The sequence below is a fragment of the Pogoniulus pusillus genome, chromosome 30, assembly GCF_015220805.1.
Source record: "Pogoniulus pusillus isolate bPogPus1 chromosome 30, bPogPus1.pri, whole genome shotgun sequence".
Taxonomy (NCBI): Eukaryota; Metazoa; Chordata; class Aves; order Piciformes; family Lybiidae; genus Pogoniulus; species Pogoniulus pusillus.
In genome coordinates this window covers 15822587-15850189 of record NC_087293.1, presented here as the reverse complement: position 1 = coordinate 15850189, position 27603 = coordinate 15822587, and the positions used below count along the sequence as shown (strand labels likewise).

The 27603-nt window shown below is 49.6% G+C and overlaps 1 protein-coding gene across 3 annotated transcripts in view; it reads right to left on the bottom strand.

Annotated features, from left to right (window-relative positions):
• The window catches only part of FBXW8 (F-box and WD repeat domain containing 8), a 68738-nt gene that overhangs the window by 28547 nt on the left and 12588 nt on the right, over positions 1-27603 (bottom strand). For all 3 annotated transcript variants that reach the window (XM_064168252.1, XM_064168251.1, XM_064168250.1), the window contains exons 3-5: positions 25764-25928; positions 24299-24387; positions 9967-10124 (exon numbers count right to left, since the gene is read on the bottom strand). In XM_064168252.1, coding sequence (XP_064024322.1) covers positions 9967-10124; positions 24299-24387; positions 25764-25928 — 412 coding nt within the window. The remainder of the gene's footprint in view (positions 1-9966; positions 10125-24298; positions 24388-25763; positions 25929-27603) is intronic.

The following is a 27603-nucleotide window of genomic DNA, read 5'->3' as shown; positions in this document are numbered from 1 at the left end:
ATCCAAGACGTTTGCACCTGCAGTTTTTTGCTGGCACAGAGCAGTGAATCTCTGTTTAAAAGCATGCTCCATGGAAGCAGTCATCTGAACAAGAGCAACCTGAAGCAATCAGGAGGGTACTGCAGAACAGAAGGGCCAGAGGGAATTGGAGACGTTCTGGGCCACCTTTACAGGGAATTAACAGAGAAGCAATCTTCAGCTGTGACAGACAGGGCTGGAGAAGCCTTCCTTCTACACGAGCATGGCCATTAATGATGAAATGATTAATGGCAGCTCTTCCTTCAGGAGGAGACATAAAAGCTCTGACAGACAGCTGCGGACGGGCACCAGTGCCAGGCTGCAAACACTCCTCCCGCGTCCCAGAGGAGGTGAAGCAAGAGTGTGGTAATGAAACTGCACGTAGTGAAATGGTATCTAAATGAGTTTAAATTGATTTATGTTTGCTTTTGTAAAGATTATTTGGTATCTGGAAAGTGCTGCCCATGTGAAATAATGCAGATAATCCTTAAGATCCCTGTCTAATGGCACTCCCACTGAATATTTATATTCCTCGCCATGGGAATGAGGACCATAATGGGGACCATTTTTGTTTTATTAGGGATGCATATTTAAATTAATCTGCTATTTGCCTAAACAATTAGCTGCCTCTGGTTTGTTTACAGGAAGCCAAAACTGCAATTAGGCTTCCATCAAAAAGATAAGGCCCAACTAAAACTGTCCCGATGGAGTCGTAAGGGCTCGGAGCAGAACTTCCCCAAATTACTTCTTAGCATAATGGTAATTATGTTAATTGCTTGAAAGGTAAATAACTGCTAAACTGGTTTGGAAAAACAGAATGCCAGCTTGCATCAGGCACTCTCAGGCTTCAAACCAGTTAACAAATACAAATGGACAGCTCAGGCTCTAGAGTTGCCTCCCCAGCCTGCTCCAGCCCCCCGCAAAGCCTCGGCAGCAGCACCTGGGAGCCTTCGTGGTGAGGCTTTGGCTCCAAACCAACACCCAGGGAATGGCTCAAGTCCCCTCTCCAGGACAGCTGATTTCAATAAGCAAAGCAAGCAACAGCACTGACAAAAGATGGAGTGATAGCAGATCGTGGATGGGAGACCTGGACACTGCCACGAGATGATGACTGCTGCTGCCAAGCTCCTCCTCCAGGCAGGGCACTTCCAACTTTCAGCTGTATTCTTTTTTCCAGAACATTTATCCCAACTAAAGAACACTTCTGTGAAGGGGCAGAAGCTGATTTGCTCTCAGGGAAGTCTTGTTAACACATCTCTGTGATGAGCATCTTCCTGTTTTTAACACAGTGTATTCAGAGAATCACAGAACTGTTTGGGTTGGAAAAGCCCTCTGAGGTCATCCAGTCCAACCAGCAACCCACCACCACCATGGCCACTAAACCATGGCCCACAGTGCCATGGCCACAGGTTTCTTGGACACCTCCAGGGATGGGGGCTCCACCACCTCACTGGGCAGCCTCTGCCAATCCTTGACCACTCTTGCAGCAAAGAAATTCTTCCTTGTCTCCAAGCTAAATCTCCCCTAGCACAGTTTCAGGCCATTTCCTCTCATTCAGCTGATACTAGGGAGAAGAGACCAATTCCCACCTGGCTCTGACCTCCTTTCCAGGAACTGTATCACAGAAACACAGAATGTCAGGGGCTGGAAGGGACCTCAAAATCTCATCCAGTCCAAACCCCCCTGCCAGAGCAGGGTCACACAGGAACACATCCAGTGGGGGTTTGAATATCTCCAGAGAGGGCAACTCCACAACCTCCCTGGGCCGCCTGCTCCAGTGTAGAGAGCAATGAAGTCTCCCCTCAGCCTCCTTTTCTCCAGACTAACCAACCCCATTTCCCCCAGATGCTCCTCCCCAGCCCAGTTCTCCAGACCCTTCACCATATATTGGATTAGAAGTTACAACCCCTTTGGGTTAGCAGTTACAAACCTGACCAGTTTGAAGCTACAAACCTGTTGGGTTAGCAGTTACAAACCTACCCAGTGTGAAGCTACAAACCTGTTGGGTTAGCAGTTACAAACCTACCCAGTGTGAAGCTATAAACCTGTTGGGTTAGCAGTTACAAACCTACCCAGTGTGAAGCTACAAACCTGTTGGGTTAGCAGTTACAAACCTATCCAGTGTGAAGCTACAAACCTGTTGGGTTAGCAGTTACAAACCTACCCAGTGTGAAGCTACAAACCTGTTGGGTTAGCAGTTACAAACCTGTCCAGTGTGAAGCTACAAACCTGTTGGGTTAGCAGTTACAAACCTATCCAGTGTGAAGCTATAAACCTGTTGGGTTAGCAGTTACAAACCTACCCAGTGTGAAGCTACAAACCTGTTGGGTTAGCAGTTACAAACCTGTCCAGTGTGAAGCTACAAACCTGTTGGGTTAGCAGTTACAAACCTGAGTTCTTTGCACAAGCTGAGCTGAAGTGCCCAACAGCAAGGCTGGCACAGGGACTGTAGTGCCAAGTGTCAGCAACTGTCCCAGCTTCACCAGCTCCTTGCATTTCACTCATTTCTTTGAGCCAAGATGAAAGAGAAACAAAGCTCTAGCATCTAAACGGCTTTGAGGAGCTGGAATTCAACTGGAATAATCACAAGTGTGGTGCAAGACTGTAGCCTGCTGTGAAAAGAGTGCTGCTAATTTTGATGTGATGCCTTACTAGCACTTTATTACAATACTGCCATCTTAAGACAAACCCCAAACCCCACCCAACCAAGACACTGGATGCTTGAAACCTTAACTTCACCTTAGCAAAGATACTGCTTTGGAGATGAAGTCCTGCCCACTGCTGGAGGCAGGCAGATAGGCTGTGCAAAGCAGTGATCTCATCTGCACTGCTAAATCTTATCACCCAGGGTTTTTTTATGGTGCCAGCCTAATAACTTGAACTGTCATGGTTCTTGCTTCTTCATCCTCTTACACACCCATGATTGACTGTGGCAAAGGCCTGCATGCTAATAAAGACACTGTGCTGTTTCTGCAGTGAAAGAGAGAATGCAGACTATGCTCAGCAGCAGTTCTAGACCTAGCAGTAGCTTTACCTCTTGATCAATACAGGGGAGGGGTTGATGCTTCTATGTAAAATCAAGAGGTGGAGGAGGTACAGGCAGAATTGAGCTCTCTCTGAGAGGAAAAGATAAGCAAAAGGGACAAACAATCTCTTTGCAAGCAGCTATTTGTTCATCCTAAAGAGAGAAAACAGGGCTGCTTTTGCTCTTTTCCCTCCCTGGGATCTTCTCTTTTCTTTTCCCTCTCCAGGATCTCCTCTTTTTTTTTCCCTCTGCTTGGGATCTCCTCTTTTCTTTTCCCTCCCTAGGATCCCTTTTCTTTTTCCTTCCTGGGACCTCCTCTCTTCCCCTCCTTGGGATCTCCCCTTTCCCTCCCTTTGGACCCCTACTTTCCCCTCCTTATATCATGCTCCTCCATTAAACAGCTGCTAACTCTTGCCCTGACAGGTCACTTGGTTGTTTGATGCCACCAGGGATGTTTTCACACAATGATGTTGTGCATCAGGTGTTGCTGTGACTGCCTGATAGGTCTTTTCAGCTATTCTGGACACATTTTGCTACTGAACATCTGTTAATAAATAAATAACCAATGACCTGACTCAAGGGGATTCTGCTGCCCCATGAGCCACTTCTGCTGCCTTCTCATGTGGTGTTTGAGCTGCAGTAAGAGGAGCAGTGGCTGTGCTGCCCAGCCCCAGAGAGCAGAGACCTGAATGCTGAGTTTCCCAGCTTGTTATGTGTGGTTAGAGGAGAGTTCTGTGACTTAATGTATGAAAGTGCTGCAACAAACATTCAACACAATGTGCACAGGTGGCCAAGAAGGCCACTAGCATCCTGGCCTGGCTCAGCAATGGTGTGGCCAGCAGGAGTAGGGAAGCAACTGTCCCCTTATACTGGGCACCAGTGAGGCTACACCTTAAATATTGGGGTCAGTTTTAGGCCACTCACTCCAAGAAGGATACTGAGGGGCTGGTATGGGTCCAGAGCAGGGCAATGGGTCATGAGGGTAGGCTCCTCACAGCAAAACACAGCACTCACTGTCCTTAGAGATGCTTGCTGCTGGCAGAAGCATGAGTGGGCAGCTGGCCTCTGCCCTGGCTAGCTCCCAGAGGAGCTACTGGAACTCCAGACACAGCTACTGGAACATTTACAGGTGTGAGTGAGCATTTTTTGCTTCTGTGTTGGCATTGCCTTTCCCTGTTTCAGCATTCCACTGTTTCATAGACAAAGAGATCATTTTTATTGTGGCCAAAGTGTTGCCTTTCACACTGGAGAGAAACCTGTGAACAAACAGATGTAAACCCAGCTGCTTTTGCAGGTCTTCTGTGCTTCCAGAAGATGAAGATGTGGCTTCTGTGCTTCCAGCTGCAGAGAGGAATGGACTAGCAACAGGAACTGACAGCTTCCAGCCATGCTCCTCTGATACAGCAAGAGAAGGTGTGAGGCTGGCTGATGCTCACTGAATCTGGAGCACAGGCAGGGCCAGCAGTGCTCTGTGCAAGGCTCAACAGGCTCAGAGGGCAAGCCTACCCAAACACCTTCCAGTCTAGAGTGAACTGCAATCAATGGCCCCTTCCTCAGGCCACTTTTCAGCTGCTGTCAGCTTTAGGAAAGATGTGGAACAATCTCCATGTGCATGAGCTGCCCAAAGTCCCCAGTGACAAAACTCTGTTGGTGCAGGAGCAGGAGGTCTGGACACACTGATGGTTTTCATACTCATTTGTGTCAGCTGCTAGACACAATTGCATGGGAAGGTCAGAAGCTGCTTCATTCACACCACCTAGATGATGTTTTGCCTGTTTGAGAGTCACAATCTTGCCACTTCTCTCTTGATTTAACCAAAATACACTGCTCTGTCACCTTCTGAAAATACTGGTTGATGGATTCATAGAATGGTTTGGAGTGAAAGGGTCTCTGATGATCAACCAGTACCAACCTCCCTACCATGGGCAGGGACACCTTCCCCTAGCCCAAGCTGCTCAAGGCCTCATCCAGCCTGGCCTTGAACACCTCCAGGGAAAGGACAGCCACAACCTCCCTGGGCAAACTATTCCAGTGTCTCACCACCCTCTTAACCTCCAGCCCAAATCTGCCCTCCTCAAGTTTCAATCCATTCCCTCTTTTCTTCCACGTATTTTTTTAACTCCAGGCTGGGGTCATTGCTTTATCTCAAGATTTTCAGATAACATCAAACTACTAAAAAGTCCAAACAGTGGCTGAAAAACACCAGGTGGAAAGGAACTGCACTTCTGAGGAGACTCAGACCTTCTGATCTCAAATTTTGAGTCTCTCCCCACCACACTTTTAGCTGGAGGGAACACCACTCCCCAGGAAGCTGAACCTCACCTGCTGCTTGGTGCCCATGAACTGAAACATGCCATTTTCTTTTCACTGCAGTGCTGTTCCTCAGCCTTCAGCAGGTGCAGCAAGCCACTCACCATACTGAACAGTGAGAGACCAGACCTCAGCCACGGGAGCTGTGCCTCTACGTCCCCACTACCACACCAGCTTCCACCAAGAAGTGATCTCTACCACTTCTCTTATAGAGATTTCCAAATGCCAACCTCTCTGGGCAGACACTCAGAGAAGGCACACAGCAGAAAGCCTGCATTTAGTCCCTGACTCCGGGACCCAGGAGTTCTCTGACTGTGACATGCACTCTCACACCACTGACCCAAGCCAAGGGTGCTGCATCAGTGGCCACCTGTATGGATCTGATGGCAATAAATCCACTATCACCTGCCACATGCAGTTGTTTCGTATATTTTTTTCCCTGTGTGGGATCCAGCCCATTTCCCAGCTTTTCCCATTTCCAAGTGCAAGGTCCTGCAGCTGGGTCAAGGCAAGGCCAAGCACAAATCCAGGCTGAGCAGTGAGTGGCTGGAGAGCAGCCCTGAGGAGAGGGACCTGGGGGTGCTTGTGGACAAGAAGCTCAACAGGAGCCAACAGTGTGCACTTGCAGCCCAGAGAGCAACCAGAGCCTGGGCTGCAGCAGGAGAAGTGTGGGCAGCAGGGCCAGGGAGGGGATTCTCCCCCTCTGCTGTGCTCTGCTGAGCCCCACCTGGAGTACTGCATCCAGTTCTGGAGCCCCTGGGACAAGAGGGATGTGTAAATGCTGGAGCATGTCCAGAGAAGGGGAACACAGATGCTCAGAGGGCTGCAGCAGCTCTGCTGTGAGCACAGACTGAAAGAGTTGGGGCTGTGCAGGCTGGAGCAGAGGAGGCTCCCAGGTGACCTTCTTGTGGCCTGCCAGGATCTGAAGTGGGCTCCAAAAAAGCTGGGGAGGGACTTTTTAGGCTGTCAGGGAGTGACAGGACTGGGGGGAATGGAGCAAAGCTGGAGGTGAGGAGATTCAGACTGGATGTGAGGAGGAAGTTCTTCAGCATGAGAGTGGTGAGAGCCTGGAATGGGTTGCCCAGGGAGGTGGTTGAGGCCTCATGGCTGGAGGTGTTTAAGGCCAGGCTGGATGAGGCTCTGGACAGCCTGATTTAGGGTAGGGGGTCCCTGCCCACAGCAGGGGGGTTGGAACTGGCTGATCCTTGTGGTCCCTTCCAACCCTGACTGATTCTATGATTTTGCCACCTTACAGCAGACCCTGGCCCGTAGGGGAAGGCACCAAACTCACCACCCCATTCCTGTCTCTGCAAAGAGGGTACAGAAAGGACAATGCCCACAAGCAGCTTTAAGGGCATCCGAATGGACAAGACAGCAGATTTCCAGCCCCAGAAAGCAGTGCTGCCAAAATTTCCTTGCTAGAGCCTGCCAACAAGCAAGAGCACTTCTGCTCCCTGCAGAAACCACCTCCCTTGGCTCGGTGTTGCTACTCTGCAACCTGGGAAGTGTCACTAACTCCTCTTGATGGGTCTGAAAGTATTCCTCTGAAGTGCAGGAGCACAGCAACTCCTCCCCATGCCTACAGGAGTAGGAAGCATGGCATTTGAGTGAAAAAAGTCTATGTATAAAAAAAGCAGGCTGCTCTCTTGTTGCAGCACATTGTTTGCAAGTCAAACTACGAGACTCCAGAGGACTGGAAGGAGAGTGATGGCTAAAGTAGACTGCTGTTTCCCAAAAGCTGTGGCTCCCAGCCAAAGGCAGGCAAGCATGGAGCAGATGGAGTCCTGGCAAGGCCTCTACTGTCCCTGCATTAGCAGCATCTGCTCATTACCCAGAACCCTCGCCTGCTTTATCTAATGCTCCAGGAAAAGCATTCTGATTTGATTCATTTCAGCTCGGTAACGTGCAACACAATTAGTGGTAAAATCAAACTGGAAGGCTGCCAGTGCTGACAATAGGAAACAAGGCAGAAGAAATATGAGGCCACTGGGTTGGAATTCAAAAATCACAACTGTGGCTCGAGTTGCCAAGTCTCGTTGCCCCAGGTGTACATCCAGTGCCCCCACTGAGCACTGGCACGGGCAGAGGGAACTTCATTTTCTCCTCTCTCATTTACCTCTGCAGCTCGACTCTCAGAGGCTGGCGCCGGCGGCAACGTTCACCAGCGGCAGGCACCACTCAGTTTTCCCTTCCCTTCAGCGCCGTGGAGGAGTTACAATTCACTCTGGATGCAGGCATCCCAGCTAGGACAAATCTTTCTCCTTGTTATATTTCATCTGCCTCGGGAAGCGTTCGCAAGCAGCGCTGCAGGCAGGGTGCGAGCAGGATCTGCCTGGGAGCTCTTCCCTCTGATCGGCTGCCAAGGACATCGCTGCGTGAGCTCTGCTGAACTGGGAGAAACTGATGTTATCTGAAGCAGCCTGCTAGCCAGGGATTCGACAGAGAAGTCTAGACTCTTTGCCTGACAGCACCACCTCCAACACTAGCAGATGGTTTCTCTGTGTTAGTCAAACTTGCAAACAAAGAGGGGGGAAAAAAAAGGGGAGCTGGAAAAGTACAACAAAGAACAATCAAACGCATTCGCTTCAAAGTCATCCTCACCCCCACCTCCCCAAGCCCAAAACCATCCTCTCCACCCAACTGTAAAGAGATGCGTTCAGATTCCAGTGAGCAAACACTTCTGAAAATCACTCTCTGCAATTCCCTATTCACACAGAAACTAATCTGTTCTGACCAGGCTCCTCGAAGCAGAGTCCCTGCCACATCACACAGCCCAATACCATTCCGACCCAGAAGGAGAAAAGACGCTGAGCTTCGGGCAAACCACTTCAGTCAGAGCACACCCAGGACTGACAAGGAGGGACAAGACAGAACAAAACCCTAGACAAATTATTAGATTAGTGGCAGACTAGAAACCAAAACAAAAGACCCTCTGCTGCTCATTGCTTGGCACACTGGACAGAAAGCCAACACTTCAAACTAGCACTGCAGTAGCGTTTCCTGTGAGTGCAGTCAGTAAATGATATTCATGAGTGCTCTGCAAGACCAGGCTGGCTGTTGTCACTAAATGTTGCCTGTCATCAATTTTTAGCCACAGAAAACCATTCTGCTCTGATCCAGGCTTAAAAACCAAACAACTGAGGATGCTGATCAGCTCTGAACACTTGTTTCCACACAGAAAGCACTTCATTTCCTTCTAAACTAAAACATCTGCATGGGAGACTCTGCTTGGGTTGCCCATCCTGGGGTTTGCTTGCACAAGCTCAAAGCTACCATGTGAACAAACCTCTCTAATTCATACCTGAGCAGAGGGTTTGAAGTGTCAAAGCAAACATCCTAAAGAACACAGAAGCTGAGCTCTGCCTCAGCAACTCAGCCTAGAGTCCCTACTGGCCAGCACTGCCCCAGCCTGGCTTTTTAATTGCTGTTTCCAGCAGACTTAGGGTTGACCTCTGGCTCTTGTTGCCCATGATACAAATATCTAAGTTTATATAAAACATCTAAGTACAGTTCAGCCTGGAGAAGAGAAGGCTCCAGGGAGACCTTAGAGCAGTTTTCCAGTACCTGAAGAGGGCTACAGGAGAGCAGGGAAGGGATTGGAGTGACAGGAAGAAGGGCAGTGGATTGAAAGTAGAGTAGGGTAGATTTAGACTGGACATTAGGAAGAAATTCTTTACTATGAGGGTGGTGAAACACTGGAATAGGCTGCCCAGAGAAGCTGTGGATGTCTTATCTGGACTTGATGGTTTTCCAGCCTTAATGATTCTGTGCTTAAGACCAGGCTGGATGAAGCTTTGAGCAACTTGGTCTAAAGGGAGGTGTTGCTGCCCACTGCAAGGGGGTTGGAACTAGATGATCTTTAAGCTCATTCTATGATAGGTTTCAATATCTAAGTATATTTAAAGCAAGCAGCAATCTGGGCTAGTAGCAGGAGTCCCTGCCCATGGCAGGAGGCTGGAACTAGCTGATCCTGTAGGTCCTATCCAACTCAACCCATTCCCTGACCCCATAGCCAGGATTTCCTTAGGGTTGCATTCAATATTATCTGCCAGGTTTTATTTCTCTGCCACAAAGTCCACAATAACCAATAAGCCACCACTGCAAACCAATGCTTCAGCTAAGGAAATGTGCATCCAGCCCCCGTGCCAAAAAGCAGGAGAGGAGGCAGATTAATTAGCCATGCAAGTTTACCACTATTCCCACAACAAAGCTTCAGAGCACCCTGAGGGAGTTTTGGCCAGAGGAGAAGGCTGGTGGAAGAATATTTAATATTTTTATAGCAAAACAAGTTATTTGCTTAAGGTAGTTTGGCTGGACTACAGCCTGGCACTCAAGCTTTGTGTAGCAGTTCCAGTAGGAATTAAACAGCAGTTTTTAATGGGTGCTATGTTCCAATGCCTCCTAATGCATCGAGGGGTAGTGGCCAACTTGCTCGCATAAAAGCCAGTGTGTGTGTGTGTGTACACAGAGGATTAGAGGCACACAAAAAGCTGAGCACAGCTGCTTCGCTTTTGTAAAGCCTTTGCTTGTTTTGTTTTGGGTTTTGTGGGTTGGGTTTGTTCCTCCCCCCCCTCTCTATTTGTGAAACAGGGAGGAGAGTTGTGCTTCCTTACCGTCCTCGTAAGCTGCTGCAGCCAGAGAGCTGTTTATCCTCACAAAGGAGACATGTGGCTGAGGTCCAGCATCGCCGGGCCCGTGCACTGCTTCCAGGATGGGGGCTGTGTAGTCCCAGGTGCGAGTGTCCCACAGCCTCACTGCTCCTGATGTGTATCTGGAAAGGCAATCGTGGAATTGTTTGGGTTGGAAAAGCCCTCCAAGACCAGTGCCACCAGCCCAACAGCACCGTGCCCACTAAAGCATCTCCCACACAGCCATGGCCACGGGCTTCTTGAACACTAAAAGGGATGGAGACTCCACCACCTTCCTGGGCAGCCTCTTCCAATCCCTTACATTTTCCCTCATCTCCAACCTAACCCTCCCCTGGCACAATTTCAGGCCATTTCCCCTCATTCTATCACCTGAAAGAGCCTAACCCTCACCTCACTGCAGCCTCCTTTCAGGGAGCTGCAGCAAGCAATGAGGTCTCCTCTTCTCCAGACTGAACACCCCCAGTTCCCTCAGCTGCTCCTTCCCAGCCCTGTTCCCCAGACCCTTTCCCAGCTTTGTTGCCCTTCTCTGGACACAGCAGCACCTCAATGTCTTTCTTTTCGTCCCAAAACATCTCAACAGAGGTAGCTGTAGGGAAGCCAGGGAGCAACAAAAATGCCTTAAAATCCAACAGCAGCTCTTAGCCTGATTCTCCTCCTCTTTCCACTCTGCATAAACCCAGCAACTTTGCTCATCTTATTCCCACTGCCTGAATGCAGCATCAAGTGTACCAAGACAGGGAGGCAGGTGGAAGCTGCAAGAACAACACAACTGAGATACCACAGGTCTTCAACTATCAAGAGTAGCTTTAAAGATACCATGCAAGCAACGCTGGGCTTAAGGAGAAAAGAGCTGAGCAGTAATGACTCTAAATTACACCATGGCAAACCTTCAAACCATTTCTTCTTGCTCTGTAAAGAGTGGTAACTGTGGCTGTGCCAAGGCTCTCTAATCCCAGTATAATACCAAGCACTTCACCCACCCCCATCCAACCTACTGTTCTTGCTGGAAAGAAAAAGTCCTAAAGCCTCATCAGTGGATCACATTGGTTACAATTTCTAAAGCCTCATTGATTTATTAATACAATTAAATCTTGTCTTTAGGGTTAGAATTCAGGATCAGAGAGTTGGGGTTGTTCAACCTGGAGAAGAGAAGGCTCTGGGGAGATCTTAGAGTGGTGTTGCAGCACCTGCAAGGGACTACAAGAAAGCCAGGAAAGGCCTTTTGACAAAGGCTTTTGGTGATAGGATGAGAGGCAATGGATTGAAGCTGGAGAAGGGCAGATTGAGACTGGAGAGTAGGAAGAAATTCTTTCCAGTGAGGGCTGGGAGACATTGAAAGAGGTTGTCCATGGAGGATGCAGCTGCCCCCTCCCTGGAGGCACTCAAGGCCAGGTTGGATGAGGTCCTGAGCAACCTGGATTGGTGGGAGGTGTCCCTGCCCACGGCAGGGGGAGGTTGAACTGGATGAGATCCTGAAGGTCCCTTCCAACCCAAACCATTCTATGCTTCTGTGAGTACCACACAGTGGGTTACAGGTAGTCTGGAGCAGGTAACTCCCAGCAGCTCTGGCTGGGGAGGCCTGAGAGGGTGTTGAAATCATAGAATGGTTTAGGTTGGAAGGGATCTCAAAGCTCAGCCAGTTCCAACCCCCTTCCATAAGCAGGGACACCTCCCTCTAGAACAGGTTGCTCAGGGTCTCATCCAGCTTGGTCCTGAACACCTCCAGGGAGGTTGTGGAGCACAGAAGCACCCAACGTGATCTTTGATCACGTTGGGTGCTTCTGTGCTCCACAACCTCCCAGGGCAACCTGTGCCAGGATCTCACCACCCTCAACCTGGGTGCTTCTGTGCTCCACAACCTCCCAGGGCAACCTGTGCCAGGATCTCACCACCCTCAACCTGGGTGCTTCTGTGCTCCACAACCTCCCTGGGCAACCTGCGCCTGTGCCAGTCCCTCTTCCATGAAGAGGGAAGAGAGGAGAACTGTGCCACCTTTTTATCTGAATTCTACTCCAGAGCTTTCCAGGGCAAGGCAGAAGATGAGAGAACAGAGTGGGGCAGCACTTCTGCCTTCTCCCCTTCCTGCAAACGCTGCCCCAATTCCCCTGGGAATCCTTTTCCTTTCCCAGCTGACAGCAGCAGTGTTTGGTAGAACAGCATCTCCTCCTAGTGCACACACACACACACTCACTCTCCCAGAGTCCAACTGAGAAAGGCTCAGTGGATAGGACAGCAGGACAGGGAAGAGGCATGAGGCTGCCTCATTTTCCAACAGCACTGCTGCTGGTTTACCTCCAGAGCTTGCAACTGAAATGCTCCAGGGCTCAAGACACACCACATCCATAAGAAAAAATAACATGGATCATCAGCCTGGAATTAAAGAGCCAACTTCACAGCACTACATGAAGTGCTTAAATTAATTCTATCTTGGAATTCAACTAAGGAAAAATTTAAAGACTCATGGGATAGCAAAACAAAGTGGGCTGGGATGGGCTTATATAGATCAGCTGTGCTGCTGTGGGCAGGGACACCTTCCCCTAGCCCAGGTTGCTCAAGGCCTCATCCAACCTGGCTTTGAACACCTCCAGTGATGGGACATAGAATCATAAGAGGAGGCTCAGGGCAGATCTCATTGCTGTCTACAACTAACTGAAGGGAGCCTGTAGCCAGGTGGGGTTGGGCTCTTCTGCCAAGCACCCAGGGACAGAACAAGAGGACACAGCCTCAAGCTGTGCCAGGGGAGGTTCAGGCTGGATATTAGGAGGAAGTTCTTCACAGCAAGTGATTGGCATTGGAGAGGGCTGCCCAGGGAGGTGGTGGAGTACCCCTCCTGGATGTGTTTAAGAGGAGGCTGCATGAGGCACTTAGTGCCATGCCATGGGGTAGTTAATTAGTAGGGTTAGGTGACAGGCAGCACTTGATGATCCTAGAGGTCTTTCCTAACCTGGTTAATGCTGTGATTCTGTGATTCCTTCCAAACCCAACTGGGCTGTATTGCTGTGTGACCTGCCCTAGGTGATCCTGCTTTGGTGGGGGGGGGAGGGGTTAGACTCAATCTCTGGAGCTCCATTCTGACCATTCTGTGCTTCTCTCTGCACTTCTGTTCAGAAGGACAGGGCTGGCTTGTCAGGGGGAAGAGAACACATCTGTCAAAAGGAGTCTGCAAATTCAGCTTAACTGTTACAGATAAGCCAAAACACCCCAACCTTGCTGAAAGAGAGCAACAATGGGTGCAGTGCAGATGGTCCAGAGAAGCTGCAAACCATACCCTCCCTCCATATGGTATCTACAAAGATCCCATAATAAAAATCTCCTCGCTGATCAAAAGCATTTCAACTACTTTCTACTGGCAGCAGTGTCACAAGGATCTGAACTCTTTCCTTGTGCCCTCTCACGTGAGTGAAAGCAGAAGAGAGGAGAAGGAGGTGGGGGTTAAAAGCTGCTGCTGTCCCACGATGGCTGGGAAGCAGGTGGTGAAGTGCAGAGCACATGTGGGAGGAAGCAGAGCTGGAAGCTGGGCACTGCTCTAATGAAGTGGTGCTGAAAAAGCAGACGATTTCATAAGGAGAAAAACATCAGGGAAGTGCTCAAAACACAGAATCTCATCTGAAAAAGCTCAACCGTGTTGGGTAGCAATAGCCAGAACAAATTTGGGGAAGAGGAGGGGGGTGGGGGGAAGGCTGATCTCTCTCCAGAGCCCCAGATGTCTTTATCGTTGCCTAATGACAATTAGACTCAACCAATTAAGACACTGCTATCACAGTGGCATTGTTAGCAAGCCTTTGGCCCCGAGTGCTGATGGCTGTCTAATTAGTGTTTGTGCAAAGTACAACTGCAACTAATATACAAACTGACAAATACACAAAAGAGAAACTGTGAACAGGAGCATTTTCCAAGCAGTCAAGACTCCACTCGTTCAGTCCATGGCAGCAGCAAAGACAAAAGTGCTTTCCTCCGTGGCTTGCTCGCTGCTGGCACCGCAGAGCTGCACTTCAAAGGAGCAGGTCAGCCAGGCTGTTGCTGGGTTTCTGTTCACACAGGATGCTGGTGGCAGCTGCCTGGAGAACATCACTCCAGGGCAAGTTCTACACCACTACCACAACACAACTCCAAAGATTTTTGGGAAGACACTTCAGAGTTCAGTTGGCTTTGCACATTATTTTTCTCTGAAGAGCAAGGAAACAGCAAGGAGGGAGAAAAGAAAACCTTTGTTTCACAGTTGGGTTTGATTTCCAGAAGGCAAAGCCTGCTCAGTTTCCAGATACCTGTGGTGAGCAACAAAACAACCACCACCAAAAAACCCAACAACTTTGTTTCAGGCAGTCAGTGACCATCTGTTAATACTCAGAAGATCTGATGATGAAGTCCCTGCAATGTCACTACGTTTTAGTGAAGGCAGGAGGAATTCTGCTCCAGGAACGATCTTTAGCTCTTGTTCTGTTCAAGCTGATGCCTGATGTTAAGCAAGTGAAAAAGAGTCCTTTGCATTGTCTCGCTACAAGCACCTCACACCTTTCATCCTTACTCCATCAAAAGCATCCAACCAGCCCTTTGTGTGCCTAATTAAGGTATCTAGGCAGCGACCTCCTCTGCAGGCTTAAGAATAAGGTCCAATTAAACATGCAAAGCCAAGACCAAACCCTTTGCAAACTGGTTAAAATTGCTCCTAAGCTTCACCTTCTCCATGAGGCTCAAGTTAAGAGAGAGGTAATTCAGAATGCTCCAGCTCAAACCCCTCTGCATCAAAGCCAGTGCAAACTGGAAGGTAACTCCTTCACAGCACTGAAATGAAAAGCAGGCTTCTGGCACCTGCTTTGTACTCGACATTAAGAATCATGGAATGGTTTGGGTGGTAGGAAAGGGCCTTAAAGATCCTCCAGTTCCAAACCCCTGCCATGGGCAGGGACACTTCCCACACCTCCCACCAGCCCAGGCTGCTCAAGGCCTCATCCAGCCTGGCCTTGAACACCCCCAGGGAGGTTGTGAAGCACAGAAGCACCCAATGTGATCTTCGATCTGTGCTCCACAACCTCCCTGGGCAACCTGTGCCAGTGCCTCCCCACCCTCACTGCAAATCTCCTGTCTCAATCTGCTCTCCCTAAGCTTCAATCCGTTGCCTCTGCTGTCACTCCAACCCCTTGTCAAAAGTCCTCCTCCAGATCTCCTGTAGCCCCCTTCAGTTACTGGAAGGCAGCTCTAATGTCGCCCTGGAGCCTTCTCCAGGCTGAGCAGCCCCAACTCTCTCAGCCTGTCCCCACAAGGGAGGCTCTCCAGCCCTCTGATTATCTCTGTGGCCTGACTCACTCCACCAGTCACCAGTTCCATGCCCTTCTTGTGTTGGGGGCAGCAGAACTGGATGCAGTGCTGCAGGTGAGGTCTCAGCAGAGCAGAGGGACAGAATCCCCTCCCTGTCAGTGCCCAGTGCTGGCTTCTGGGGAGTCTGTCACCAGCTGACACCCCCAAGTCCTTCTCCTCCAGACTGCTCTTGAGCCACTCTTCACCCAGCCTGGATTTGTGCTTACACTTGGCCTTGTTGAACTCCATGAGGTTAGCTTGGGCTCACCTCTCCAGCCTGTCCAAGTCCCTCTGGATGCCATCCCTTCCCTCCAGTATGTCACCCACACCACACAACTTGATGTCATCCCCACAGCCCTTCTCTGAAGTGAGGCATAACAATGGACTGCTTAGATAAGGTCACCAGAGTGTAGACACCTGACAGAGCAGGGCTGGGTGACAGAGGCAGGAGCTCCTAAGCCTTCCTGTGTTCTCATTTACAATTAGAGACATTGCTTTTGCCACTCCATCTGTAACCAACAGGTAGCTTGGCTGAAGAATTTCCAGAGGGAAGAGCTGAGGAAAAAAGAGGCAATGACAGAATAAAGAAGGGCAGGAAGGGATATAAATAGAACACAGTGACAAATAAATGCAACACAAATGGAACATTTTCTGCTGTTGCATAGCGTGGCAGAAACTACACCATAAATACAAGACAAACCAGATGGGGGTAAAGCAAAGCCAGCATCTGAAACAGCCCCAGTGATGGTAGAAGAATGTGAAGTAGAAAAATCCCTGATTTCATCCAAACAGCATTTTGGGTTGCATGATACATGAGCACACAGCTATCAAAAAGTGACTAATTTGTACCCAGACTGATCTGGAAGCACTTGAAGGTGTAGGAAATACACTCTAAGCATCCTTAGGATCAGTTCCCAAACTCTTCTGCTGGGAACATCACTTTCCATTTCATCAACCCACGTCCATCTGTGGGCCACTCACTGAAGTTAAGCTTTGGGGAGCTTATACCTTCATTTCTGAGGCATCTCATTTAGGAAATCATAGGTCTAGGATGAGGGCTAAGCTGCTGCAAACAGCTTGCAGCTCTTCTGCAGCTTGTCACTGTTATCTGTAACATCCTGAGTCCTTCTGCATGCCTCACCTGCTTATTAATTTGAAGTGCATGCAAATGTCCTACCAAGGGAACAAAAAGCAGCCAAAGGGTTATATGGTAGGCAAAACATTTTAATGAACTCTCAGAACAGCAGAAGTTAGGAGAAAGCCAAACTGCCTCTGCTAATTTCTTTTTCTAGGGCCAAGAATCCCCCCATCACTTAGATCAAGGTTCCAGTGGCTTGCATCAGCCCAGGCCCATTAATTAAAGCAGCTGCTCTGACCAAGGAAATGTATCACTCTGGGTACTGCCTGAAGCCATCAGAATGGCAGGAGACAACAAAAATTACCTTTTTCAAAGGAATTCCAGAGGAATTCTGATGCAATGTGGGAAGGATCTGGTCCATCAGCCCTATTACTTCACAAAGGACAAATAAATAATGCAACAAATCAAGCAGAGGCTTACAGTCCCAGACACAGGCAAGAAAACATCCTTTGAAGGGGGTGGTAAATGGATATGTGGACACGTTGGGAGCAGCACGAGCTGCAACACACTGCAAAGAGCAGAGAGGAGAAGCATCACCTGCACGCCAGGCACTGATGGCAACAGCCCAGAGGCTGGGAGGATGTGAAAAGGTAAAAATGAAATGTGTCAGAAGTTTACTACAACAAAAAATGGGTTTGCCCCTGGCCACCAGGCTTTACAAGCTCAAAAAGCAGTGACTTTACAAAATACAGCATAGGCTGGGTGAGGAGTGGCTGGAGAGCAGTCTGGAGGAGAAGGTGTCAGTTGGTGACAAACTGCTCAGGAGTCGGCACTGGCAGCCAGGAGGCAGCTGTGTGCTGGCTGCAGCCAGAGCAGGGAGAGCAGCAGCACAGGGAGGGGGATTCTGCCCCTCTGCTCTGACTGCACCTGCAGCACTGCCTGCAGTTCTGCTGCCCCCAGCACAAGAAGGACCTGGAGCTGCTGGAGAGGATCCAGAGGATGCCAGGAAGATGCTCAGAGGGCTGGAGAACATCCCCTGTGGGGACAGGCTGAGGGAGTTGGGGCTGCTCAGCCTGGAGAAGAGAAAGCTCTGGGAAGACCTTAGAGCAGCCCTCAGGTATCTCAAGGGGCTACAGAAGAGCTGGGGAGGGACTTCTGACAAAGGCTGGGAGTGACAGGGCAAGAGGGAATGGATTGAAGCTTGAAGAGGGCAAAGTTAGACTGGAGACTGGGAAGAAATTCTTTGCAGTGAGAGTGGGGAGACACTGGCACAGGTTGCCCAGGGACATTGTGGATTTCCCCTCCCTGGAGGTGATCACTGCCAGGCTGGATGAAACCTTGAGCAACCTGGGCTGGTGGGAGGTGTCCCTGCCTATGGCAGGGGAGTTGGAACTGGATGATCTTTAAGGTCCCTTCCAGCCCAACTCATTCTATGCCTCTATGAAGACAGCTGTGCCCTCAGGACGCTGGCCACAGCCACACACCCAGCACAGCTCCCCACAGCAAGGCCTTCCTCTGCACCCACCAAATCCTAGGGGTAAGCCCATACAGCTTCATGGGCAGGCCAGCTTGAAAGCCTTCACAAAGAGGCAGGATCAAGCTTCTACTATTGGTTTCACCTGCAAGGAAGGTTCCTGTCACACGATGACAGCCAAGCCACCGTGCTGGTCACTTTACCTAGCTCCCTAGTTTGTCACCCGACCCCTCTGACCTCATGATGTCATCCTGTTTGCAACCTTCCCAAAGGTGACTCCCTTGAAAAAGAAAGAAGAAAAGATGGTCTGACACTTATTACTTCTTACCAGTGCTGAGAATGAGCGAGGAGAACACAGAGGGTTGGGGCAGGCTGAAGGGAGAAGGCTGCACTCTTACCTTCTGCCTTACAGCTCTGCTTTACACCCAGGCTCGCAGTCGCTGGGAGGGGAGGGAGAAACCTATCAAAGCTGTGCCATTTCAGAAGTGAAATTTAAGCAATTAAGTGAGGCAGGGGGTTTGCTCAGGCTGTTTCAGACCTCAGTTTGTTAACTTTTATTCATTTTCATTACTAATTAATATTTTGGTCTCCTCAGGTCTGCACAGTGAATTAAGATGCAAGAGCTAATAATAAATACCTAGAGAATAGCCCAGGAGCCCTATAGCAAAGAAAGCAAATTAGCTGAGAGCTGCCACCAAGTTTTCCAGAGTGCAGCAAAGTGTTTTCAAGCCTTTTGGGCTAGTTTCACACATCATTATAAAGCTAAAGAGAGTGGCAAGCCCATTTTCTTAGGGGAAAAAAAAAAGTCATTTGCAGGTCACCTTTGAGCAAGAGGAAAAGTGGAGTGGGAGGTGATGGTAGAGAACAAAGAAAGCTACCATCTAGTAGCAGCTCCTCAGATGTTTGGGTGGTGCTCAATAAACTCCAAGGCACAAACTGTTTGCAAGTGCCACTGTTGAAGCTGTGACTCCCCAGAAGACTCCTCCAGGATGAAAAGTGTCTCAGTGCATTTAGTTTCACAGCAAGAGAGAACCTGAATGCATCACTGAGTCCAAACCAGAGGATTCCCCTCCTCACACAGGACATTCAGAAAGCTCTTTTTCCTCTCAGGACCTTTTCTGAGCATCACTTGGAGAAACAGAAAGTGAGCTCCACTCTGGAAGAGGAGGAAGTGTTCAGCTGGTGATTTATTGAGGCATTCAGACTGCATTGGATTGGAAGGGACCCTCCAAGGGCATCCTGTCCAACTCCTCTTGCAGTCAGCAGGGACACCTCCCACCAGCCCAGGTTGCTCAAGGCCTTGAACACCTCCAGGGAGGTTGTGGAGCACAGAAGCACCCAATGTGATCAAAGATCCAGAACCTCCCTGGGCAACCTGTGCCAGTGTCTCACCACCCTCACTCTCTGTGCTCCACAACCTCCCTGGGCAACCTGTGCCAGCACCTCACCACCCTCAACCTGTGCCAGTGTCTCCCCACCCTCACTTGCAAGAATTCCTTCCTAATCTCCAGTCTCAATCTGCTCTCCTCAAGCTTCAATCCATTTTCCCTTATCCTATCACCACAAGCCCTTGTCCAAAGTCCCTTTTACAGAGAGAGCCAGACAGCAAAACAGTGTCACCACATGCTGCAGACATGTCACACCACAGGATCCACTGTACAGAGACACCACAGTTCAAACAAGGACCAGATGCATGCTCTGAGACTGGCATCTCCAGGAGGTCCTAACCTCTGCCTCCAAATGACTACATCTGCCCATCAGTGGGGCTGCCAGCACTGCCAAGGGAAAACCAAACACAACAAAAGCAGCAATATTCCTGCTTTTGCAGCATTACAAGATAAAAACACACCCAGGCATGATTCACAAGGCATTGTACCTGAATTTGTCCACTGTTACTTATTTATTCTGCCAGGCAACCAGCAACAGAACAAGGGGACACAGCCTCAAGCTGTGCCAGGGGAGGTCTAGGCTGGATGTTAGGAGAAAAGTTGTTGGCAGAGAGAGTGATTGGCATTGGAATGGGCTGCCCAGGGAGGTGGTGGAGTCACCGTCCCTGGAGGTGTTCAAGCAAAGCCTGGATGAGGCACTTAGTGCCATGGTCTGGTTGATTGGCTAGGGCTGGGTGCTAGGTTGGACTGGATGATCTTGGAGGTCTCTTCCAACCTGCTTGATGCTATGAAAACAACAACAAATGGTTTTAGTGAGAGAAAGTGAAGAAATGGAAGCATTCTGCACTGCATCCAAAGCCAGGCCAGCATCAGGCAGAGGCAAGCCAAGCAGCAGCAGTCATTTCTGAAAGCCCAGCGAGCAGACACATAATTGCTTTAAGTAAACTCTGACTTCAAGACAAAACTGCATTTGAATTGAACAGGGAGAGAGGGGAGAACAACATCCCTTTAAAGAAGATCCTCTGAGACATGTAACTGGAGAAGGGCTGGCGAAGACAGCATTGATTGGGAGTGAGGTAACCACAAACACCACTGTCTCAAATGAAAAGAGAGTCAAGGGCTGACCCAGAAAACAAGCATCGTAACCACTGGGATGAAATTTTAATGATAAACACAAGATGCTCCTCATGCAGGCCAGATTGAATTATCTGATGTCAGCCAGCAAATGCAAGGCGCTGGGAGAAAGAGGAGCTGCGAGCAGCCACCTTCAGCTCGCAGCTCAGGTTGCACTTAATCAATCCTTGATACTCTGCCATCTTCTGGCTTGAGCTTTGGCAGCAGCGTGGAGGAAACGGAGTGCATGAAATAGGTGCATTTCTCCAAGGGACAGCTAACCCTCTACAGCTTATTTCTGCTTCCTGACACAAAGTTAGCAGAGAGATCTGTTCCTGAACCAGGTCAGGCAAACTATGTCTCTATCGGCCCCTCTCAGCCTGCTCTGCCCTGTGTGAGGCTGCAAGAGAGCTGTGGCTGGAGCCTGGTAAACAAGGGCACAGCAAAGACAGGGCAGCCAAGGAAGAGGACTGGTGAAGGGTCTGGAGGACAGGGCTGGGGAGGGCAACTGAGGGAACTGGGGTTGGAGAAAAGGAGGCTGAGGGGAGACCTCAGTGCTCTCTACAGCTCCCTGAAAGGAGGTTGCAGTGAGGTGGGCATTGGTCTCCTCTCCCTAGGATCAGGTGATAGAAGAGGAAATGGCCTGAAATTGTGCCAGGGGAGGGTTAGGCTGGAGATGAGGGAAAACTGAGGAGGGCTGCAAGGCTTAGCTATAGCCAGATGACAGAGAAAAGCAAGACACACACTCAGCTACCTGAAAGGAGGCTGCACTGTGGTGGGTGTTGGTCTCTACTCCCACAGAACAAGCAAAAGGCCCAGAGGAAGTGGCCTCAGCTTGCACCAGAAGAGGTCTGGATTGGTGATGAGGAAAAGTTTCTTTGCTGCAAGAGCGGTCAGGGAGTGGCACAGGCTGCCCAGGCAGGCAGGTGGTGGAGTCCCCATCCCTGGAGGTGTTCAAGAAACCTGTGGCCATGGCACTGTGGGCCATGGTTTAGTGGCCATGGTAGTGCTGGGCTGATGATTGGACTCAATCTCAGAGGTCTTTTGCAGCCTTCGTGACTCTACACCCCTGTGTCACACTTGCAGCTGCTGTTCAAATCACTCTGCCCACTACCTGCACAAAGTTCTTCTCAAAAAGACTACAAAAACAGCTCTACAGCAGCTAAACTGAAAATTATTCCACTTTCCAAGAGAGTCTGAAGCAGTACAGTGAAGAACACAGGATTAGATCTGTCACAGCACAGGTTCACATCCAGTCTGACTGCTCCCAGCCTTACTCCAAACACACAACAGCCACAGATTTCCTGCTGGAGAACTTCTCTCTCCATGCCTTTTTTGTTTTTCACAAGCACTCTCTGATCTCCCAAGATCCTGAGTTGAACATCCTGAAAGCAGGGAGCAGCTGCTACCCACTGCCACAGTTTCCAGCTATAAAGAGAGAGTGCAATGCCTGGCTGGCCTGACTGAGCTGAGCCAGAGTGCTGCAGCTGCTCCCCAAAACCAGGCATCAAAAACACCCTGCTCAAAACAGTGGCCCTGTTTTCCTCCAGAGTAGCAACCTGACTGCAGCAGAATGAGAGGCAGACAACACCACCAGCCACAGCTTAGGAAATGCCAGGCACAAAATCAGTTCTGAAACCATCTCCAACCTCCCAAGCCTTGCAAAATCACACCACAGCTCTGTGCAGGCTGCAGTCTAGGAGTGCTCCCACGGAAGGCTAAGGACAGGAGTGTTTGCCAAACTGGAGACAGAACCTTGAACTGCCACAGACAATTGGTGTTAATACCCAGAGGAAAACTGACTTCTGTTACCCTCAGCTACTAAATTCCTCTTTCAGTACCCAAAGAATGCATCAAATCATTACCCTGGGATGAGAAATCTTAAAGCACAGGACTGTAAACTGAGAAAGGGAAGAGTTGTGTTTGGGTTTACAAAAACCAAACAACAAATCCCCAAAGGACTCCTCCATCTACCTCTCCCAAATCCTTACCAAACTGCAGAAAGAACAAAGTCATCCCCTGCACAATCTCTCCCTCTCCTTGCAAGTGCCTGGTGTGCTCCACTCTGACAGGGGAGGAAGCATTCACCTGGTGGTTTAGTTACAAGGCAAAGTCTATTGTTTGATTTCACCATGAGATGTTACTGGGAGGTGAGGCTGTCTTGCAGACTGTGCCCACCACTGGAAGAACAACAAATTCATCTTCTTTTGGGCAAGAGTCACAGAATACTTTTCTACTTGCAGCAGCTTAAAGGATGTTGCCAGTGACCAGAGGGAAGGGCGAGTAGTAAACAGCAAAAGGAGTAGAATTAACTCATGTTCTACTAGTCTAAACATTTCTTTTACTAAGCAGGTCAGGTCCAACACCTGAATCCTGTATTCCCTGTGTTGTTTTACCTGCTACACTCTGGTAGCTTCCCACAGAGAGGCTTTGCTACTCAAATGCATTTTCTCAGAGAAGGAAAATCACTGAAAAGCTATGGGAGTGAAACCCACAACATCACTTTTCCCAGTGGATAAGCATATGGAGCTCTTCCCTCAGTCCTCTCCTGCCTGTTCACCTGCTTGAAGAACCTTTCAGGAATGAAAATCATCCTCCCTCCACCCATGCCAACTCAACACAAGAACCAAGACATGCTGGAGGAACTGGGGAAGCAGTAAGGAAACACTGTGTGGAACTGCACAAACCCAACCTCTCTGATACCCCAAGCTAAAATATGGACTGAATTCACACACAGCCTTTGTTTATTAATTCTTTAGACATTTCCTTTACTCTTGCCTACCTTCTCTATATTGCAGGGTTGGATTTAACCCCAATGGAGAAAATGAAGATAAAGAAGAGCTGGAGGTTTTGGCAGCAGCAAGGAGACAACTGGGGTTTCTGGCTCCCAAAGAAGTACAGGAGGTTTCATTAGAGCCAGTGGAACAGATACAGCAGTGCAGATCCCCAGCCAAGGCCAGGAACACGTTGCCCAAGCTGAAGGGCACAAAAGAAGTCAGGCTGCTGTCTGCAGAGCTGGGGCCCAGCTGCAGACCACAGCAGGCTGGGAGCTGAAGTGTTTTATTGGTGGCCCAAGGAAGTCTCAGCAGGAGGCACAACAGCACTCCAGGAAAACAACTTCTTCAAGCCTTTCCCATGGCCAGTGCCGAGGTTCACCACCATGTGGCACTGCCCCTCCAGAGGTCCCAGGCCACAGTGCTCTTCAGCAGAGGCATGGTCATTGCTAGAACTCAACTGACTGCAGCAGCAAAAACACAGACTGACAGAATGGGCTGGAAGGGACCTTAAAGATCATCCAGTTCCAACCCCCTGCCATGGGCAGGGACACCTCCCACTAGACCAAGCTGCTGAAGGCCTCATCCAGCCTGGCCCTGAACAAGGCTGGAAAACCATCATGTCCAACCATCACTGTAGTGAAGAGTGGAGGAACAGAAGCAGTAGTCAGTGAGTAGGATGGCAGAGACCTCTGGACACAGGATTAAAGACAGTGGAAAGGCATCTACTGAAAAACCAAACAACCTACACACACCAAATCAAAGCCAACATGAAATGGAGGTCCTGACAAAGCTTTCTATCACAGAACAAGAAGTTTGAGTGTCTCACGTTTTTGGGATGGGTTTTTAATTCCTTCCCTAGATTGCCTTTTAAATACCAGTGGAGAAAATAAGAGTCCTTCTGATGTTAATCTTGCCAAGCACACAGAAACAGCCTCTTGATTCAGATATCTCTAGTGGGGGGGGAAGAGCCTTTTTCACTGCTGAAATGACTTACAAGTCACCACCATTATCAGCCACTTTCAAACCAATCCACCTCACCCCACAGGAACTGCAGTCAGAGAAATTAATCCTTGTAGCCTCAACCAGGTGCTTCTTTTGTGCTGGTTACAACACAAGAGGTGAGGTTTCAACCAGTGAAGATGAAGTGAGCATTCCACCACCCTGTACTCACCCAGCAATGACAACTCCATCCCAGGAGTGCACATCACAGAGGACTTTTCCCAGCTCGTACTGCAGCTGGCTGACAGCACCGATGCGGTTCTGCAGAGAGAGGGCACACAGGGTTAGGCCAGGGACGCAGCTGCTGCTCTGTGGAGAGCTCCAGGCTTTGCTGTGACCATGAGCAAGCTGCACTGGAGCTGGGAGAGAACACATCTATTTTATGCTTGCTGCTGCAAATTTTACAGACAGAAGCTATGGCTCTTTCACATTCACAATCTCTAGGCAGAGATGCAACCAGCAGCACAAGCTCTGGCCAGACCTGTCCTGCAGCACTGCAGCCAGTTCTGGTGTCCCCGGCACACGAAGGACAGGGAACTGTTAAGACATGTCCAGAGGAGGCCACAGAGATAATCAGAGGGATGGAGAACTTCCCCTATGGGGACAGGATGGGAAGGTTGAGGAGGTACAGTCCAGAAATCATAAGGCTCTGGGGAGACCTTGGAAGAGCCTTCTGGTACCTGAAGGGGGCTACAGGAGAGCTGGGGAGGGACAAGGGCTGGGAGTGACAGAATGAAGGGCAATGGATTGAAGCTGGAAGAGGGCAGATTTGCACTGGGGATTAGAAACAAATTCTGTCACAGGCTGCCCAGGGAGGTCATGGCTGTCTCCTGCCTGGAGGTGTTCAAGGCCAGGCTGGATGAGGCCTTGAGCAACCTGGGCCAGTGGGAGGTGTCCCTGCTCTTGGGAGGGGGATTGTATCTGGATGACCTTTAAGGCCCCTTCCAAGCCATTCTAAGAATCATCACAACAACTACAACAAAACAATTGCAACTTTCACCTCTAAGGAGCTCAGCATGCAGCCAGGGATCAGCATCAAGCGGTGCTGCTGTGGGAAAAGGTTGGAAGATGACATCTCCTCAGCCCTTTAGGAAGGGCTTAAAAGCACCAGTTAGCATTTTTTAATTATTATTTTTAACTAAATTAATGCTAAGACTTAAACTATGGCAGAGGGTCTCCAAAAGTACCTGGAAGCCTTTAAGAATCAGTGTGGCCTCACTGCTGGGGAAGACAAAAGGCCTGAACTGGTCTTGTGGTCATGGAGATGTTGTGTGGAAGGTTAGACTTGATAATGTTAGAGGTCTTTTCCAACCTTCATGATACTATGAGCAAGGGCAGGAGAATCACCTTAGAGGCAGATTCTTGTTAAGAAGGAGTGGTTGATGTACAAACATCTCTCCCTCTGCACAGCCAATGCAGCAGCACAGCAAACAGAAAGACTCCCAGAAGCGATCAGTCGCAAGGCAAAAGGAGATCCCAGCCAGGGCTAAGCCTCATCAATCCTTCAGCAGCTTTCCCCTTTCAGCTGGCAAAAAGAAGCTGCAAACCCAAAGCCCAACAGTTTCACTGCCCCTCACTCCAACCAGGTGCCCCTTTTCCAGCAGCATCTGGGTCCCATTAAAGAAACTCCTTTTCACCTTCCAGTTGGTGGTCAAAGTGCGCTCCCTGGCATGGCAGTTCTTGAGGGCCAGCTTCCAGGAGCAGTGGGCAGAGATGCTGGCATCCAACAGGTACCCTTCCTGCTGGCACAGTCGGTACCACAGCACTTCATCTTCTGCAAGGACTTTCCATGTCCTGCTGACCTAGAATCACAAAGAGAATCACAGAGTGCCAGCATGGAAGGGACCCCAAGAATCATCAGGTCCAACTCTTCTAGGTTGTAGTGCAGCTAAAATAAGCTAAGACTAAACTCTTAGCTAAACAAATACATCACAGGACCACACAATCTAGCACAGATCACAGAGGAATGCATCCAGACAGGCCTTGAAAGTCTCCAGAGAAGGAGACTCCACAACCTCTCTGGGGAGCCTGTTCCAGTGCTCTATGACTCTTACAGTAAAGAAGTTCCCCTTTGTGCTGAGCTGGAACCTCCTGTGCTGCAGCTTCCATCTATTGCTGCTTGTCTTGTCCCAGGAAGCAGTGAGCAGAGCCTGTCCCCACTCCTGCCCTCAGATAGTTATAGACATTGATTAGATTCCCTCTCAGTCTTCTATTCTCCAGACTCAGCAGCCCCAGGGTCCTCAGCCTCTCCTCACCAGGCAGTGCTCCAGTCCCCTCATCATCCTTGTGGCCCTGCCTTGAACTCTCTCCAGCAGATCCCTGTCCCTCTTCAACAGTTGATCTATTCCCTTTCATCTCATCACAACAGTCCCCTGTGAAAAAATCCCTCCACACCCTGGTTCAAGGTTCGAGGCCAGGCTGGATGAGGCCTTCAGCAACCTGGGCTAGTGGGAGCTGCCCCTACCCATGGCAGGAGGGTTGGAGCTGGATGATCTTTAAGGTCTCTTCCAACCAAAGCATTCTGTAATTCCCTTGTGAAGAACACTGTGTGTGCTCACTGCCAGCTTCTCCCATGGCCACTATTTAACATTTCAGGCTGGTGTTAGTTGAACTCTTAAGTACAAATCCTACCTTGCACCTTCCCCACACTCCAACCAAAACCATTGTTTGTGTCACACTCAGAGCTGGTCCTGGATATTTGTAAGGGACTGTTCACACATGAACACTGGAATGGGTTGTTTAGCCTGGAGAAGAGGAGGCTCAGGGGTGACCTCATTGCTGTCTACAACTACCTGAAGGAAGGTTGTAGCCAGATGGGGTTGCTCTCTTCTCCCAGGCACTCAGGGACAGAACAAGGGGACACAGTCTCAAGTTGTGCCAGGGCAGGTCTAGGCTGGATGTTAGGAGGAAGTTGTTGGCAGAGAGAGTGATTGGCATTGGAATGGGCTGCCCAGGGAGGTGGTGGAGTCACCGTGCCTGGAGGTATTGAAGAAAAGCCTGGATGGGGCACTTAGTGCCATGGTCTGGTTGATTGGATAGGGCTGGGTGCTAGGTTGGACTGGATGAGCTTGGATAGATCCAACCTGGTTGATTCTATGTAGCTGACAGGGCAGAGCTTTGTGGTGGGTGGTAAACTAGGCACATCTTAAATCACATTCTGTGATTCTGTGCTCCACAACCCCCCTGAAGGTGTTCAAGGCCAGGCTGGATGAGGCCTTCAGCAACCTGGGCCAGTGGGAGGTATCCCTGCCCATGGCAGGAGGGTGTATCTGGATGATCTTGAATGCCCCTTCCAATTCAAAGCACTCCATGGATCTATGAAGCTGAAATATCAGTGTATCAGAAGACAGCGAAGGTCAAAGAAGCCAGAAAACAACTAAGAAGCTTTGGAAGGTTAGAGCAAAGCCATGAATTTCTTTCCCTGTTTGTGGCTAAGAAAGCCTCTCAGATCACAGCATCACATCCCTGAAGTCCTCC